This window comes from Helobdella robusta, assembly GCF_000326865.2.
Source record: "Helobdella robusta unplaced genomic scaffold HELROscaffold_14, whole genome shotgun sequence".
Lineage (NCBI taxonomy): Eukaryota > Metazoa > Annelida > Clitellata > Rhynchobdellida > Glossiphoniidae > Helobdella > Helobdella robusta.
Window position 1 is genome coordinate 1658314 of NW_008703782.1, and position 20000 is coordinate 1678313.

General features: G+C 33.1%; 3 protein-coding genes across 3 annotated transcripts in view; all 3 read right to left on the reverse strand.

The window, feature by feature from the left end:
* The window catches only part of HELRODRAFT_168839 (hypothetical protein), a gene marked incomplete at both ends in the record, with an annotated part of 1498 nt that extends 1257 nt beyond the window's left edge, over positions 1-241 (reverse strand). The window contains one exon of the mRNA XM_009014693.1: positions 103-241. Coding sequence (XP_009012941.1) covers positions 103-241 — 139 coding nt within the window. The remainder of the gene's footprint in view (positions 1-102) is intronic.
* An 8097-nt stretch (positions 242-8338) lies between these two features.
* HELRODRAFT_145685 (hypothetical protein) lies at positions 8339-9623 on the reverse strand (the record flags this gene model as incomplete). The annotated part of the gene is made up of 3 exons (XM_009014694.1): positions 8339-8505; positions 8974-9095; positions 9580-9623. Coding segments are annotated over 3 exons (333 nt in total), but the record flags the coding sequence as incomplete, so codon positions are not given.
* Positions 9624-17812: 8189 nt separating this feature from the next.
* Positions 17813-20000, reverse strand: part of HELRODRAFT_190661 (hypothetical protein) — a gene marked incomplete at its 5' end in the record, with an annotated part of 7666 nt that continues 5478 nt past the window's right edge. The window contains 4 exons of the mRNA XM_009014695.1: positions 17813-18200; positions 18523-18731; positions 18857-19513; positions 19810-19924. Coding sequence (XP_009012943.1) covers positions 18044-18200; positions 18523-18731; positions 18857-19513; positions 19810-19924 — 1138 coding nt within the window. The 3' untranslated portion in view covers positions 17813-18043. The remainder of the gene's footprint in view (positions 18201-18522; positions 18732-18856; positions 19514-19809; positions 19925-20000) is intronic.

Here is a 20000-nt window from a genome sequence, read left to right on the forward strand (position 1 = left end):
TTCATTTGATTCACAACCTTAACAACTTCGACCCGAGCAGCATTCCTGCGTGGTTATGTTCACCGACTCTTTTTACAATTTTGTCATGACGAGTATGCAAACGTGCCCGACATACAAGATTTTGATATTGATCACATTTCCAGAAAGTTTTTTCTTCTGTAGCCGCATCTTTTACGAACAAGTGACCTGAGTCAATTAATTTTCTTTTTCTTTTTTCACTGTACACGAATTCTAGTGACATTTTTACACAAAGATTAGCGAATCGTGATGCAAAAACTACTTCCTCATTTCTGACACACTTCACATACAGTATTTTATTATAGACTTTTACTTAACTTACTCAGACACGTCCGACGTCCGCGGTCCACCTTTGTATATATTTTCTATTTTATATACCATACTAAGGGTATACAAATGATAGTATTAATAAGCATGGATGCTATACGTTGCCTATTGATATAACCTCCAATACAGTATAATTTGTATATTATACGTATATATTATATACGTTATATGTTATATACGATATATACGATGAATTTCACTCCATGGTGAATTTTACCCCACCACGATGAATTTTTCCACGATGAATTTTACCCCACGATGAATTTTTCCACGATGAATTTTCCACGATGAATTTTACCCAACGATGAATTTTACCCCACGATGAATTTTCCCGCGATGAATTTTCCACGATAAATTTTCCCACGATGAATTTTCCACGATGAATTTTCCGTAAACCTATATGGCCATGTTAAAATTGATCTGGTAACTGAGTGGGTGAATGAATGAATAAATGAATGAATGAATGAATGAATGAACGAACGAACGAACGAACGAACGAATGAATGAATGAATGAACGAAACGTTTTTTTTACAATGAACAGAAATTAATAGATGGAAAAATTAAAGATGGAAAAAAATTTCAGTTTACTGCTACATGAAATTTTTACTGTTTTTTAACACAATAAACCCAATAAATAATATGTTATTCATTCATTCAGTCGGTCATTCATTCATTCATTCATTCATTCATTCATTTGTTCGTTCGTTCTTTCGTTCGTTCGTTCGTTCATTTATTCATCCATTCACTCATTCCACAAACTATTGCTCAACTATTTAAAAATTAAAACCCTAACCCTAACCTAAAAACTCTCCAGCAAAGCTGACACACGCGCCTAAATGTCGCCAAAACATGATACGTTTGACAGGCCATTGCAGTTGATTAATTAATGAAATGCAGGCGTCTGTGTACTGTCCAAGCCTTGAAACTCATATAAATAAACATCTCTCAAATTGAAATTTCAAACTTTATTTTAAATTGAAAATTCATTTTCAAATTGAAAACATTCTTCTAAATTTTGAAAAAAAAAGAACTCAAAGATCTTAGTGCTCATGGCCCTGATGGTCTGCCTCACTTCTGCCTTTGTATTTCCAAGAGATGAAGCGGAAAGAGAGGTTTATCTAATTACTTATTTTATTTATTAAATTTACATAATTATTTAATTACTCTTATTAAATAATTAAATAATTGTACCTACGCATCATTAACATTATATTTGTAGGCGTCTCAAGGTGTTAAAATTGTTAAAATTAATTTTTTCGAAAGGCCAGAAGAAATGAAGAGAAAGATTTTGAAGATTTCTTTGACAAACGCATGGTGTGTTTATTCATTCATTTGCTTATTTATTTGTTTGTGTTTTTTTTTCTTTCATTCGCTCATTCATTCATTCTTTCATTCATTAACTCATTCAATCAATCATTCAATTATCGATACTGATTGAATTCAGTTGTTGAAAAAGATTTATTAAACCCACTTCAAATTAACAAGTCGACTAAATGCCAAATTTTAATATAATTTTGTTTTAATTTTGAAATTAACTATATGACAAAATTTTTTCATAGTTTGAAGGCGAAACTGAAATGGTGAAGAAAGAAGCTGATGATTTCTATGAGAAGCGCTCGGTTTGAATATTATTCGTTCGTTTAAAAAATGATTATTAGATGGAGTTTGGTTGTAGGGAGAGGCAGCTAGTTTTAAAAATTCTTAGGTGTGTATGTGTGTGCGTGCGTGTGTGTGTGTGGTGTGTGTGTGGTTTGTGCATGTGTGTTTGTGTACATATTTGTACATGTGTCTTTGTGTTTATCACCATTTTTCGAAACACTGACATAACACAATGAAAAAAATGTCACTACAGAACAAAGGAGTTTAAAGGAAGAAAGATTTGGAAGCCCACACCATCAGACTAATAGGGGGGATTGGAGAAGAAACAGACCCCCATTAAAATTTTTCCTCTTCAAAGATGATCTAAGATAATAGACTATAATATGTATTGTTATTGCCGTATGTGTGAAAATGTTGTTTTCTCTATAATAAAACGTTAAATATTATTTGCAGATTTTTGTATTTTTCAAATTAAAAAAATTTGTTTAACTTCAAATTCAAATTTTCCGAAAAAATTTCACTTAATCGATTTTGAAGTCCATAAACTTTAAACAACTAAAATCGCACAAGCAAAAAAACTAAAGGCAATAATAAATTTATTTATTTAAAAATATTAATTCACCAAAATTTAAATAAATGTCAGAAAACAACAGATACTAGGTTGGGAAACGGTTTGTTGTTAGATTTTTAAACAATTTTCCAACATTCTTCGAATGAAGAAGAATAACGCATTCGTTTGATTGTTGCCAAATTAACATCTCTTCTGAGGAATTTTTAATGAAAAAACTTGCCATGTTACTCCTGGACCGCAGTTACAAAGTGATTTCAAAATTGTAAAATCATTTAAATGCTCAGACAGATTATATACATCACCACAAAAATCATTTTACAAAAATATACTAACCAGGCAGATTTAACCTAAATATATTTGACAAAATCCTCCAAAAAGCTGGGAGAAAACGGGACTGATATATAAAAAAATTCTGGATTTGACACAAAATTACAGAATCATCTACCTTCTACTCTTTATCAACTTGATAATTATTTTAAACTTTAGAAAATCTCAAAACGAACCTACTTAAAAAAGTAGGTACTTACTTTATGTTCTTGTGTAGCCATATTTTTATATGTTCTTGTGTAGACATATTCTATTTCGTTTTATTTGTAGTTAATAAAAAAAACTCTTTACCTATGATTTTATAATAATGGCTATATTTGTTATATTGCGGTGCTGTTGTTTTAGAAATACCAAACTTTTTTCCCTATTTCAACTTAATTATTAATTAATTTTATATTCATAATCGCATGTTTCACTCGTTCATACGTTTATTATCAGAAGAATTTAGATAAAATAAATTTGAATTTATGAATAAATGTTGAATTTTAGTTCAGTGAAAAGCCAAAAAGGTATGCACAAAAAATAATTTAGGCAAAAAAAATAATATATGCAAAAAATGTTGCTATCTTTCATGTTTCCCTCTTTCATTTCAAACCTTTCAGGATGAAAGCCTGCAGTCGGGAAACGACCGAATCTGTGAACGGTTTTTGTAAAATTTTTAAATAACTTCTCCGAACTGCGTATTGAGTGAGAAATTTTTACAAAATAGTAAAAAATACACTTGAAATGAGTAGTCCTAAATATATTTCATTCACAAAACTCAATATTTTAGTAAATTTTATTCAACCGATCTAAAATACTATTTTAAAATGGCAGAACAGACATCTGATAATTGCATTAAAATGTTCTATAGTAGTAATTAACTAACAGTGCATTTAGTCACCTAATTAGCATAAACTGCTATATCTAATCAACATAATATCATCAACCAATCTACTTAACATAATTTATGCAGGCTATACTTACCAGGCCACAAATTTAGCCAGGGCCGCGAATACCAAGGACGTGCCAAGGAAGGTTGAAGCAAATTTCGATTCCTGGCCTAAAGTCAGATGTGATTTGAGAAATGAGGTATGAATAATTATATCTACAAAAATAATTTATGTGTGTGTGTGTGTGTGTGCAAGTGCGTGTGTGTGTATCCGTGTGCGTGTTTGTGTGTATCTGTGTGCGTGTTTGTGTGTGTGTGTGAGTTATATTGTTTAGTGTGTTTAAATAAGCATTTGATATATTTAAACGCAAATAAAAATTGTTAATATTAACGATCAATACACAACTTTATCATTCATTCGTTCGTTCGTTTATTTATTCATCCATCAATTCATACATTAATTCATACATTAATTAATTAATTTATTTATTCATTCATTCATTCATTCATTTTTGAATAAAAAAAATTTTCAGTAAATCACCGCTGGTAGCTGTTAAAACGAAATCATAAAAATTCAAAATTAATATAATTTGTACAGAGGAAAAATAACAATTTTTCAATAAAAATTCAGTGGCCTATCTATGACGACACACGCCCATGTGGCGTCCACTATTAATTTGTACCATGTAGTGTTGGTTTGATCTAGAGGTGTGCCTAATGTACCTGTATATGCCCAGGTGTGTGTGTGTGTGTGTGTGTGTGTGGTGTGTGTGTGTGTGTGTGATATGTAGTATATATGTATGTGTACTATACTTCAATTCCTATGTTTGTCTAATTCAATGGAGGATAATTCTTGACAATTCTTTCCTAATAACTTAGTTAGCATAGTTGAAAAAATATGAAAAATTTTAAAACTCATTAAATTACGAACTTGTTAACTTTAATAATTTAATTAGAAACTTAACTAGTATGAGAACATTGAAAATTATGTTATGTGTTAAGATTTGTGAAAAAAATGTTATTAAACACAATAAACAAATTTGCGCATGCGCCTATGTAACCTTTTTGAAGAAAATTTTGAAAAACTAAGCTCTCAACTAACTGACTGAAAATACATTCAACATATTTATTATTATTAAAAAATCTATTTCTAAAAATTTTATGAAACAATTTTGAAAAATAAAATAAAGTGTATGTAGTAGAGAAAAGACAAACCGCCCCAAATCCAAATTTCTAATGACAAACAGCAAACATGCCACAATCGAAAGTGAATCAAACGCTAGAGTAGGGGGTTTGCAGTAACTTTGTGTGTGTGTGTGCGTGTGTGTGTGTGTGTGCGTCGTGAAACACTCAAAACAGGACCGAAAATTAAGATTGCAAAACCACAACAAGTACAGCAGTAACAACCAACTAATATACTCGAACCGAGGAATTTGAAAATTAAATCATTTTTATCGATTTGCAAGATACACCGCAGATCAACAGCAAAACACACACACGCACGCACACAAACACACACACAAACACGCACACACAAACACGCACACACAAACACGCACACACAACGAACACCACAAAAACCTTCAGGCGTATGATCATCATCTGGTTTGGGTGGCGGAGCTGGGCCTGGACCTGGACCTGGACCTGGTGCTTAATATTTAGTTTTTATAAATAAACTTCAATTACAAAAAATATGTATTTATTAATATATTTAACATGCACACCACACACACGCGCGCGCGCGCGTCCACACACGCACACAATACAAACACACGTAAAAATGAATATTACTAAAATAAAAAAATAGTTGAATATAATGGGAAACAGTGTGAAAGACGGATTTTAAAATGTAAATTGGACGGCTTTATTTGCTAACATTAACAGTAGTGTAATGGTCTAGTGGCTAAGATGCCTGACATTGCTATTTTAGTAACCGGGTTTGAGTACAAAGAGATCACCGTTCGTTTGTATTCATACTGCCATTTAGGATTATATGCATTTGCACGCACGGCACTCTGTTTGTTGTTGGTTTCTCTGAGGAAGACAAAACGCTAACCAGAAAATTGAATTTAAAAAACATATATATCTATAATAGGAGTCCACCATAGTGACACTGATACTGAGTTTTCGCATTCAATCTTGGCCTGAAACGAAATGAAAAGGAAGAAAATATTTGGAGTTACAGGTACCTGGCTTGGCGGTTGGTTGTCCTGACTTTGTCGTGGTGGGCTGGCCTCCTGTCCCCATAGTTTTATTAATTCATATTAAATTTCAGATGAATAAAATATAATTTGATTAAATATTTAACAAGAGGCGCAGCCAAGAGGAGACTTTTGGTGTTGGAACCCCAACACGGCAAACATTTTAACCGGGGTTAATGCTGCGCCTAACTAAATTTCTATGTAATTTTTAAAGTTTTGGTTTACAACTTCTTCAGCCCTTCAAAATGTTTTGCCGGATTTGAATAAAAAAAAGGGCTAGTTCCGATATGGAAATCATGAAAAAATAAAATTTTGAACAGGCAAAATGGGGTTACCGACAATTTTTTGTTTAAATTTTTGCCAACAGAAAATTTCTGGCTACGACGCTGTGTTTAACTCCCATATCCGCACGCACACACACACACACACGCACACGCACCTATACACACGCACGCACCTACACACACACGCACGCACACACACGCATGACTTAAACAAAACACCTCAAACATTCAAACGTTGTTAATACAAACAAACATAAAACGTTAATAACTGCAAAGACGCAGTTACGGGCCTGACCTTTCGTCATCATTGACGGGTTGGTAGGAACCTGGGGCCCTGTCAAACCATCTATGCGACGCTGCATCGTCGTGGCCGTCATATTCTGCGCACTGGCAGTCACTGTTGATTTATATGATTTATTCATTCGTTCGTTCATTCGTTCGTTCGTTCGTTTGTTCGTCCGTTTGTTTACTCGTTCGTTCACTTATTCATTCGTCAGTCGTTTGCTTATTCGCTCGTTCATTCATTCATTCATTCATTCATTCAATCATTCATTCATTCATTCATACATTCATTCATTCATTCGTTTGTTTGTTTATTTATTTATCCATTAATTCATTCATTAATTTATTCACCTATTTTAGATACATAATAATATTCTTATTCATTAAAAAATTATATTCCCTCTATAATAATACTCATCGATATATGTGAAAAATTTCACTATCAAATAAGTCCCAAAGTTAAGGGTCATTCATTTCATTTTGCATCATCCTACCTTTAAAAGTAAAGACAAAGCAAAATTGAATTTGTAATCCACTAAATTTGCACATAATTATTTATTAAATGACGAATTAAATGATAATTTAATTTATCTAATTAATTTTTTCATCAAATTTATTAAATTAAAAACTAATTAAACCATCATGGCAATCTTACGAAACAAGAGCAGCAGGACTAGCAAGCCAACGAGTGGCAGCTGGTGGCTTGGGAAGAACATTTCTCCTAGTAGGAAACTTTTTGAAAAATTTAACGAATCTCAGCTATAATATTGTGTACTACTTGTTATTGTTTGAAAGTTAGTTGTTTATAATGACGTCATCCCGCTCTTATGACGTTAATTTTATGAAAAGTTTTCATATACCGTTTAACTCTTTTCCATAGAAATTTCGCTGTTGAAAACAATGCTGCCATTATACAATGTTGTTTCGATAATGTTTTAAATTAAATGTGTGTCATTGATTAATATTCTGTTAATATCTTCAGGTCCTAACACTATCCAGTTTTTCCATATTCGCATATGTTCGCCTCAACTCAAACAGAATGGAATGAGTTTTTTAATCTAGGAAAAAATATTGCAGATTACTTTTTAACTAATTTTTTTTTAAGATTTTATATTTTGATGGGATACGACTTTTCTCAGATTTCATATTTTGGTGGATGAAATATTAAAAAAAATGTACAACCATTTAGTATTCGTTTATTATTTTCGATGAATTTCAATTCGTAGCGAACAAGATAATCAATCCTGACACTATTCAACTCTTCGTCATTCATCTTTTAATTTATTCGGTTAACAAGTTGTGCCTTCGTTTATAACTGCATCTAAAAACAATGGACAACCAAAAGTAATTAAGTCAGCGTTCTATACTCTATAGAACAAATACAGAATATGCCTTTTGTAATCATGAAGACAATAAATACATAGATTACATAATATCTTCCTAGATAAATTATTGTCAAACAATTGAGTTATCAATCTTTTTTATCAATAAAAAATTTATTTGATCAAGCCTAAATACAGATTTTTATTCAACAAAATAAGTAGCTATATGTCTAACATTTATCAAGTTAACCAGACGGTAAACCACAAAGCCAAACATGTGCTGAATATTTGGTTATTTCCAAAAACCAATCAACAAATAAATCAACCAACCAATTAACTAACCAGTCAACCAACCAATCAACTAATCAATCAACCAATCAATCAACAAACCAATCAGCTAACCACCTAATTAATTAACACACCAACAAATCAACCAACCAGTCAACTAACAAATCGACAGATTAATCAACTAGCCAGTCAACCAACCAGCTAATGAATCGACTCAGCGATGCATGACCAACGACTCGAAGTTAGAATGTTGACTTTCGGCGTGACGACGCATGTCGACTTTGCGTTGGAAAGTTCTGGAACAGAGTTGGCAAGCGAAAGGTTTGTAGCCGGAGTGCTTACGACTGTGGGTGATCAAGTTCGACGACTGACTGAAACTTTTACCGCAGTGATGACACACGTACGGTTTCTCACCTGTTTGTTGATTGAATAAATTTCATAAATTTACCATTAAAATTTTATAATTAAGCAAGTCATTTTTTTTTGGTCTTCATTGTGCAACTCTGACAGGCCAAACGCACGGCTATTATTTATCCACATATCATTCTTTACTTACAAATGGACTTTCGCGCACCAAAAATAAACTGCATTGTCGTACACACACTCTCTTATTTGTATGCCGACACAAAGCAAGGTGTGTCTGCCGGTAGTTTTTAAGTTTTGGGCATATAGTATTCGAACCGGCCAAGGCACAATTGCAACTAAGCGAAAAGTGGCACTTCTCTCTGATCTAACTCCTAATATAATTATTTATAATTATAATATAATATAATAATTATGCTTGACATTAATTATATTATAGTTTCATAATATATTATATTATAGTTTCATTCATAAAAATAGTTCAATAATTTATTATATTATAGTTTCATTCATAATAACCTGTATGCGTGTATGTGTGTTTCTTCATGTCTGACTTCTGGTGGAATTTCTTCCCGCAATACTGACAAGGATAGGGTCTTGAGTCAGAATGAATGAGCATATGTGTTGATAACGTTGAAGATCTGGAAATAATATTTTAGTAGTATATTTATTATTATTAATTATTTCATTATAGCAATAATAATAATTGTTATTAGTAGTAATAGTAGTAGTAATCAGTAGTAGTAGTAGTAGTAGTAGTAGTAGTAATCAGTAGTAGTAGTAGTAGTAGTAGTAGTAGTAGTAGTAGTAGTGGTAGTAGTAGTAGTAGTAGTAGTAGTAGTAGTAGTAGTAGTAGTGGTGGTAGTAATAGTTGCATTAGTAACATAATACTTTTTTTACTAGTAGTTAATATTGTAATCGCAACCGTAACAGTAAACGTAGTAGTAGCAGTAGTAGTAGTGGTAGTAGTAGTAGTAGTAGTAGCGGTGGTAGTTGTTGTTGTTAATGTTGTAGCAGTAGCAATAGTTCGAGTAGCAGCAGTAGTATTAGTAGTTGTAGTAGCAATTGAATTTTTGGAAAATAAAATTTTATTTGGTTGTCTAAACAAAAAGAAATCGGAAATACCTTTTAAAAGACTTTCCACACTGCTTGCATTCAAATGTTCTTTCATTCTTACAAGATTCGCTCAAGAATGAAGTCTGACATTCAACAAGTGATGCCCCGTGATAAATCGACTTCGGCTCGGATCCGAAGTAATTCGTTTTATTCGGATCGGCGGATACGTGTTTCCTATTGCAAAACAGGAATGGGCTTATGAGGGATAGGTAGGGAAAGAGTGACGACACGTTGGAAAGTTTCAGCGAAGGTAGTGTTGGTGCGTGGTAGAAATTATTAGATGTGTGTAGATTGCTTGTGAATGGTGATAGCAATGATGCTGGCGTTGGTAGCGATAATGATGGCGATGATATCGACAATGTCGGTTTCGGATCAGGGTAAGAAGATACCGATATATTCGGACCATTCCCACTGACCTTCGACGCTCTTTCTAGGTTATTCATTTTAAAAATATTTCATCTTAGTTAACGAATATTCAAATATAAATATCAAAAAGATGAAGTTATAATTCAACATTTTTTTGAGTGCTATTGAAAAAAATTCAAGTCGCAACTTTCAAATACTTCCATAAACACTGAGTATATACGTTTATTTTTTTAATCAAGTCATAACAAATAAAATCTGTAGCAACCTTAATCTATGCCAAAAAATTGTAATTTTAAAATTTGTTCACTCATTCATTTAGATGTCATTACTGCACTTTAAAAGCAGTTTAACTCCATTTTGTCATTCATGACTTATGAATCATTTAGCTTGAAAGATTTTTTCAAAAAAAAAAAATTATGGCGACAAGTTCAAATGAAAACAGTTTTATCATTATTATTTTAATTTATAATTTTATAAACATGTATTCAGTGGCGGATCAAGACAACTTTGACGAGCGGCGCCGAAAATTTGTATATCTTCAAACATTCACGCATGACCAAAATTTGTAATAGTGCGGCTGACGTTTTTTGCTCATCACATTCATTTTTTGGTCGGTTTTAGACACAAAACGTTCCTTTATCTGACTTCTATTAAAAAGCAGTTCCCTCTTAGATCCGCCAATGTATGTATTATGTTTAATTGTTATTTAAAAGTATGAAATCTAGGAAATAGATTAGGGAACAGTTGCAAACCTGAGTTGAGTAGGTAGAGTGTTTCGGCATCTTTTCCTGGGCTCCATAGCTTCTGCTTAGAAAACGTACCGTCCGTTATATTTTTATGAAACATTTGCTATAAATTAATTTTCCTTTCAAATAATAATTAATTAACTCATTATTATTATTTTATCTATTTTTATATGGAATTAATGTTGCTGTTTCATTATTTTAAAATGAATATTAGATAAATTGCTGCAATTGGAATATTATAGCGGATGATTTTTTGGTCGGTGGTTAAGTTTTTGTAGTTTGTCTGATGATGAGATTGCCTTTCAAATGAACAAGGTGGACTTCCTGAAACCAGGGCGCGCTGATTTGTGAAATCTCTCTTCTAGTTCTTTACTGATTTTAAGATAAAATTTTTTGAAAAAAGGTCTAAATTTTCGCATATAAAATATCTTCAGTTGATACGCTACTAAAAATTATGTTTTCTTCAACTGTTTATTAAAGAAAATGTATAAAAATCTAAAAATCTTAGCTCAAAATCACATTTCACGCTTACAAATCCGGATGATCTGAATTCTTATTGGCCAGCGCTAACATCACTCACGAGTTGATTTGATGGCCGGCATCCAATCAGGTTGCGTCATTTGTGAATACCATATGCTTTATTTTAAAAATTTTGTATTATTTTGTTCTTTCGTGGTTTATTTTTTGAGTTTAATTTCTTTTTTCAACGCACGTTTGTGGCGTGCTTGGTGACTTTTAAGACCTTTCATTTTATTGTTTAATCGAATTGATTTGACTGTTAATGAAGGCTCTGTGTGGATGGGCTTCATTACTCTTTCGTTCATTTCGTTCAATTGTTCTTATTTGAATTCAAAATTTCATTCAATTTCAAGTATCGAGTCAATATCAAATACGACTTGATAAGCTCGACAAATAACTTCTGAACAACTGAACATTACCCCAAACTGCAAAATAGATTGATATTTGAATACTTATACGAAATTTTTTTTCAATGAAAAGTCAAATGCCTTGACTTTAGAACGTTTACAATGTAGAGACAGACAGACAAAGAGAAGACTGAACTGTTTACAGTCTCGTGATTAGATGCAATAGAATTAATGACGTAACGACTAGATGGTCATGAATAACGCGATAACGTGTTAACATCTGGTCAGTCAGCAAAAGTGGACAGAGCTCATTCAACTCTACAACAAATAACATAGCTCATTTTATTCTTTTTCTTATTCTTTGTTTTGTCTTTTTTTCATTTCTCTTCTAATATTTTTACTTTTTTTGATATATTAATATTTCAAGTTGTTTTACATATTGTTACGATGTATAACTTTAACCTACGTATGTTATGTTAAAACCGTCTGCTCTTATTAACTATTGAAATATATTAATCTCTTTTGTGTATTTAATTTCGCAAATGTGAAAAATTTGCCAACAGAAATATTTAAAGTATTAATTTTTATCTCTTAACTACTAGCTAAGTATTAAACAGCGCATTAAAATGAAAACAATTAAACTAAAATAATTCATCCTATTAAAAAAAAAAAAAAAAAAAAAAAAAAAAAAACACGGCGCGATCTTTTTTCTTCCTTTGTCGCGAAGAACACGCGAGAGATAGACGTGAAGGAGATTGTATTTGGCTTTTTGCACTTTACACGGCACGTAACCAAGTCACATTTTACGTGCCATATCTCAGGTTTATGCGTTTTTCGCGGCAATTTTTTCGCGCTCATTACTTTTTTTACACCCCTTTCGCATTCTCATAATTCATCAGGCACTAAATAAGCCAGAATATGGAGTTAACTGCATTTTTCTTAAATAATAAACTAAATTAAATAGGTTGTTTAGTACAATGCAGTCAACTCCATAGTCTGGCTGATTTAGTGCATGATGAATTATGAGAATGTGAAAGGGTGTAAAAAAAAGTAAAAAAAATTGATTAGAGATGATTTGTTTTGTGTGTTATTTCCATGTTGAATAAGTTTTTTTTACCAGTATTGTTAGTGAACTTTGGAATATCATATTTTTATCTTTAAGGTTCTCATTCGGAAAATTATTACAGAATAAAGTGCGTGCTATACATTAGGTATTGAAGTTTTATAATGTGCGTGCGTACGTGCGCGTGTGTGTGTGTGTGCGTGCGTTTAATGTGTATATATACATACATTCCAATGAAAATACAAAATCAAATTACAAAATATTTTTAAAACATTCAACTACATAAACAAATCTTATGTACTAACATTCGTACACACACACAAACACACACACACATATATATATATATATATATACATATGCAACTATGCATTTATACAACCAACCATTATAGAAGCTTATTGAGTTTTCACTGTTTTACCGCCGCATCAACGCTTTATGAATTATAAATTTACTGGCGACGATGATGATGATGACGATGATGTTGATGATTATGATAATGATGCTGGTATTTCTGACAATGACAACGATTTAGATAATGATAATGTTGATATGATGTTAACTGATGATGCTATGATGTGGATAATTTACGTGATGTGACGAAATGTTGATGACGATGATGATGAGGATGATGATGATGGTCGTTGATGAGCAGAATGAACATGCTTCGCTTTATAAATGCATGTGTAAAACGATTTGTGTGATAAATACACTTTTGTGTTTTCGTAATTCATTCATTCATCCATTCATTCATTTAATCATTCATTCAATCGTTTGTTCGTTCACTCGTTTGTTTGTTCGCTCGTTTGTACGTTCACTTATTTTTTCTTTCTTTTAATTATTCATTTTACAATTTAAAAACCAATTAAAACTCAAAATGCCAAAAACTCGGCAACCTCTCTTGGGAAATAAACAAATCCAAACATCAGCAATACTTCCATGAATTATTTATCATGTTTCTCTAATGAACCTGGGATGGGAAAAGATGATAAGAGAGGAGAGAGAGAGAGAGAGAGAGAGAGAGAGAGAGAGAATGTTTACACATATGTGTGTGTGAATTTTATTTATATACATATATTTAGGTTCGCGTGCATACGTACGTATATGCAACAGTACACACACATACACACATACATGCAAACATACATTCGCATATATACATATACTAACTCATATTCATTCAAACACATACACATACTTACGCACATACAAACACATTCATATACACACATATATATATACACACACACACGCATAAATACATAGTAATTACTCCTTTTGACGCATTAAGTCGTTGTGTTCAGCACAAAAGTGCATATAATCTGATTTATACATAAATACCCTACAAAACATACACACACACGTGAATGGATACGCGTATATACTGTACAACGTATTCGAATAAACAAGTAATTGTACAGACATACGTACACGCAATTAAATACGCACAAACCTAACACATATATGAATATGAAATAACGACGTCGTGTGCACGTGTGTATGTAGCGTGTGTGTGTGTGTGGATGTGTGTGTGTGCGTGTATGTGTGTGCGTGTGCAAGTGCACAGTAGTTTGAAATTATAAGCAATCAAATGACCTCAGGATGAAAGAGTTGTTGCACAACAGAGTCATTATCATTATCTCTCTCTCTTTCTTTCTCTCTCTTTCTCTCTCTCTCTCTCTTTCTTTCTCTCTCTTTCTCTCTTTCCATCTCTTCCTTGTCCTTGTTTAACTCATCTACACGCCAATTCGTTATAAAAAGAAAAGAACGAATGATTTAAAATTTCATAACATATGCCATGTTCGGTTTTTGTTGCTATGAATAGAAATTCTCTTGTAACGTTAAACCATATCATGTACCGTAGAAAAAGACTACCTATACACATGATAAGATTCATTAATAAGTCATCCGACTGAAGAAGATGTGTATTAAAATGATGGTTCGATCTAAAAATATAGTCACACACACACAAACAAACACACACAGGAAAAAAACAAACACGCGCGCGCGCACACATACATCACATCTATACACTCCACGCACATACACACACGCATACACGCACGCACTTAGAATATTAATTTCATCATCAGACAAATGCTTTTTCTTTAAAAAATTATCACAAAGTTTAAAAGAGGCATCTTAGTCGAAGGCAATAAACTGTTAAATTGGTCGTCCTGTGTTATTTAAAAATCAAAAACCATAACAAATGATTAAAATTATAATCATTATGATAATAATTAACTCTTTCTTAATTAATTTTCAGAAGTATTAACAACACACACACACACACCACACACACACACACACACTCATACATACACACACACGCACACACATTGCATGTGACTGATGTGGATCTATTTGCGTTGGAAAGCAGAGTGTGCAACAGATCGTACAGCCACCCAAGTTTGAGTAGGATAAACTTGAAAGATTACACTAAATTTCCACCACGGTGCACAACAATGTCACACAGATCTTTAAATTATTATTCTAACAAATCAATGTTACAGACTATCGCATAGCTGAAACTTTCCTGGCACAAGAGTCAACCTCTTTCCAATGTATGCATACATAGATACAAATACACATGTGTATTTGTCAAATACACATGTGTATTTGTATAAGTGTATCTATTGTTTTGTTAACTTCTTTCCTATGTATACATACATAGATTCAAACACACACACATGATGTGTGTGCATATGTATAAATGCTATCAATAAAATATTTATATAGCGCTTTCTATAAACGAAGTTTCTCAAAAACTGCTTTTAGATAATTTCACAATCAATTTAATCAAAATATCACTCAATGCAATGTAGCTATATGCTGCTTTTTTCCTCTACTTTGTATAATTACGCACAAATTTAGATACTAAACTTATAATTAATGACTCAAATATCCCCGAAGAATTAATTTTCATCGACTACTTCATAGCGAACACACACACGTACAAAACGCGCGCGCACGCACACATACACGCACACTAGATAGATAATATGAAGACGGTTGATCTTCAGACAACATATGCTTAAGCTGCCATTTAACATTTCCAGTGAATGTGCGTGTGTACGTGCAATGAGACACTCATACACACAAAAATGAATAACTATACTCATATGTGTTGGCTGTTGGTATGTGCGTTAAAGCAATACAGGTTTACTCATTAAGTCATTCGTTTATGCATTCATTCCATATCTATCCATTCATTCACTCCACATTTATCCATTCATTCATTCATTTTCTCACTCAGTCACTCACTCACTCACATAAATCAGTTAATGAAGTTTCAATTGAATTAGCTGGCGACTGATGCCTGCCTCCACTGTCTCCAAGGTGTTCCGCCCACTCTAACTCCTCCACACAGACACACGTTCAACTGGACACAAGCGACACATGTGTGGCTGGCTACTGCTGCCTTGTTTTGTTTCACGTGCTGCTTTTGCTCTTGCGTGAATGTGTGTGTGCGTGTGTCGTTGTGCTGTGTGGTCATGAGTATGCGGTGTTGTTTTGTTGTTGTGTTCTCTTCTCTCATATAAAGTTAATTGTATAACATGCGTTTATTTCTAATATGCTTCTAACATTATTACCTATTTTTTTTAAACAGCAGTAGTAGTAGTTGCAGTAGTAGTAGTAGTAGCAGTAGTAGTAGTAGTAGAAGTAGAAGTAGTAGTAGTAATAGTAGTGATGCTTTTACATTTTGAGACCTATCCTATAGATAATTTTTCAAGTTAGTTTTTTTTATATCGAAACAAAGAAGAATAAATCCAAAAACAAAGTAAGACACATACGATCGAACCAATTTTTAAAAAAATAAATTAACTAGCTGACGAAGTAATTAATCCCCAATAATTAATTAAACATCGTATCGACTTAAACAAAAAGATTAATTAATATAAATACATAAAATAACAATCAGTTAATTAATTAATTAATTAATCAATTCATTCAATCGTTTTTTCTATCTTTCATCATTCTAAAATCAATAAAATGTCAAGTATTTCTTCAAAGCCTTAAATGAACATTCCACGCACTTGAAAATTTAATAATAATAATGTCTATAGTTCATCGTTAATAATAATAATAATATTATTATTATTAATTATTGTTATTATTATTATTATTATAAAATTTAAATCACAGACAGAAAAATCGGTTTGGAAGACAAATACAAAAATCAACAAACAAAACCAACACAGACAGATAACCACAGAGGGAGAGAGTGAGTGAGAGAGAGAGAGAGAGAAAGAGAGAGAGAGAGAGAGATAAGACCAGTACTAAGACATACAGACGCATAAACGCGCAGACAAACAGACAAACAAACACGCAGTTAGACATACAGATCATACAGACAGACAGAAAGAAAGATGTTTAAGAATAATGCACTTTGATAAAAACAAGTTTGGAATGGATATAAATGCCCAACCATAATAACAAAAACGACAACTATATTTAACAGCAATAACAACAACAATAATAATAATAATGGTAATAATAATAATCATCATCAAAAGTAATATTACAAACAATATTATTTATTAATTATAATAATAATAAACAAAACCGTATTGCATTTCACCATCCCATCATCAAGTGTTATACAATGTATATTTACAATTTCTCAATAATTAATTATATATATATATTATAAGAAACTATATTATATATATATATATATATATATATATATATATATATATATTTGTGTAATTTGGTCATAATAAAAAAATATATAATAATAAATTAATAACTTTTTTTCTAAGAGTTCTTTTTAAATGAACACAAATCGATTGAACTAAATTTAACCGGGAAATTTAATTATAACACACACGTCTCTCTCTCTCTCTCTCTCTCTCTCTATATATATATATATATATATACTTATTTATTTATAATACAATAGACAAGGCATTTTTAAATAAATGTAACGAAAAACTTGAAAAACTAAAAATATTTCTTGAAAACAATAACAAAAAATACTGTTCGATTGAAATCAATTAATTAATTCATTAATTAGTCAATTAATTAATTTATTAATTAATATAATGATGACAAGACAGTTAATGATAACAACAGTTCAATCAGTCGAGGAACAAATCAATCTGAACGGCTTTGTTGATTTAATGATATGAAAAATTAGCCAATTAAATTTAAAAAATCCAAACCGCGCCTAATTAATTGACCCAAACAATTCAATGAAGCAAATCATAATTACACTACACTTATGACGATTCAGATGAAATATTAATTAATTAAGCCATTTGTAATTCTTAAACTCTCAGACAATTTCAATAAATTCAATCAACCAATCAAATCCGTCCAAGCACACACTCAACCAATCAATAAATCTGATCAATTCGTCAATCAACCAGCCAGTCAATCATATCCGTCTAACAATTAATCAATCGACCAATCAAAATTAGTCGATTTTAGGAAGATACAGCAGCCTTAAAGCGCCTCTCAAGATGGAAGCCCCTGGTTCCATCTGGACCCTTCGGTGCTCTTATGCTCGTTATCCGGGGTGGAATCATTTCATCGTTTCTCAATCTCGAGACTATCCGATCGGGTCGCGGATGTTTGTCGGTCCTTTTGAAATGTAGTTTGGTTTGAGATGGTTAATTTTAACGGTAACTAACTGACTAAATGACTAACCAACCCAGCCAACCAGCCAAATAACCGCCAATCAATCAATCGATCAACCAACCAACAAACTAACATACTGAGTAAACATGTACTGTACACAACACATGGATAGCAATGTACACACATAAAAAACAACTAGAAAATTGGCAACACACACACACACACATACACATACACACACACAAAAACTCAAACACAACGCACACACATCGAAGATAACATCAACAACAATAAAAATAATAACAACAACAACAAACCGACCTACCTAACTTTATGCAGACCCATAGCCGTGAACCTATTGTTCTTCGTGACCCCTACGAACTCGATGAGGTCTCCCACCTGGAGTGATGACGTTGCTGCGGTTGACGTTGTTGTTACTGACGACGACGGCGATGACGTGTCAGAGATGATGACGTCAGAGAGGAAGAACATCAGCTTGCTTCCGTCGTTCATCTCAAAGTTCAATGTGCCGAGCTGTGATAGAAATGTCACACACAGTGCAATAAAACTATACAATGAAAAGCAATACCAAACTAGTACAATACCAGCACAATCGTAATACACAATAGAAAAAGAGAACTAAAGCAACCGACACCAACCTGTCCCTTGATGGACTCCACCCTGGCATGCAGGCATCTCTTCACTGAGACCACCATACCGGCCTGCTGGAACTTATCATGCTGCTGCTGATGCTGGTAGGATACTATTGAACTGCTGCTGTTGTTTGTTCCGACGATCGATTGCTGACATCTCAACGGCTGGAAGCGTACGATTTCGCCTAGACTAGGGACATCACGTCTATCGATGAGACTGCAGAATCTGAATGAATATAAAGTACTCGTGCCACTGAACAGATGCTGCTGCTGCTGTTGTAGCTGGAGTTGTGTCTGCTGCTGCTGCTGCTGTAACGAACCACTGACCATGCTGCAGTCTGAATTGTTGTTACCCGTAGTTTGGTGGCTGTTGTAGTTCGTGTTGACAGAATCATTTGACGAGGAGGACAAGCCGTTACTGGCCGAGTGGACGCCATTCGTTGATGCGACCGTCGTCGTGTGGCTGCTCACGTCACCGTTCATGGTCGTCGGCGAGTTAACCGATGTGCCGACTAATGAATTGTACGTGGCCGATGAGGATGGCGACGATGACGATTTTTCGTTGAGAGGCTGGATGAGGCCGAAGTAGTTGTTGGAGTGGCAGTCGGACAGACTGTTGATGCAGCGGACCACCTTTCCTTCTAATATGATTGGCAGGCAGGGCTTCAGTGCAAACAATTTACTCTTTATCAATTTTAATCAAAATAAAACAATTCTTCAAACAATAGTCGCACTATGAGAAAGGTCACCAGACAAACTGATACAATAAACTATGAGTAAACTTGACTCGAGGCCTACAAATTCTGCACAAACAAGAATGATAAGAAAATACTTGCATACAGTAAAGTACGCATACACGAACACACACACACACACACACACACACACACACACACACACACGCGCGCGCGCGCGCGCGTACCCACACGCACATACAAATTTGTACAATTTTAAAAAACCTCATGAGGTATTGTTCCTTCAGCAAGAAGACTTATGTTGTCGAATGTCTTGTTCGAGCTGACGAATTCAATCTCGTCACCCACCTTCAGCAGGTAGAACTTGGAGTTCAGTGTGCTGAAAAGTGAAAATTCAGGTCATCATTCTAAATATTTCATCCAATCATCCATCCTACAAGCAAACCAATACAAAT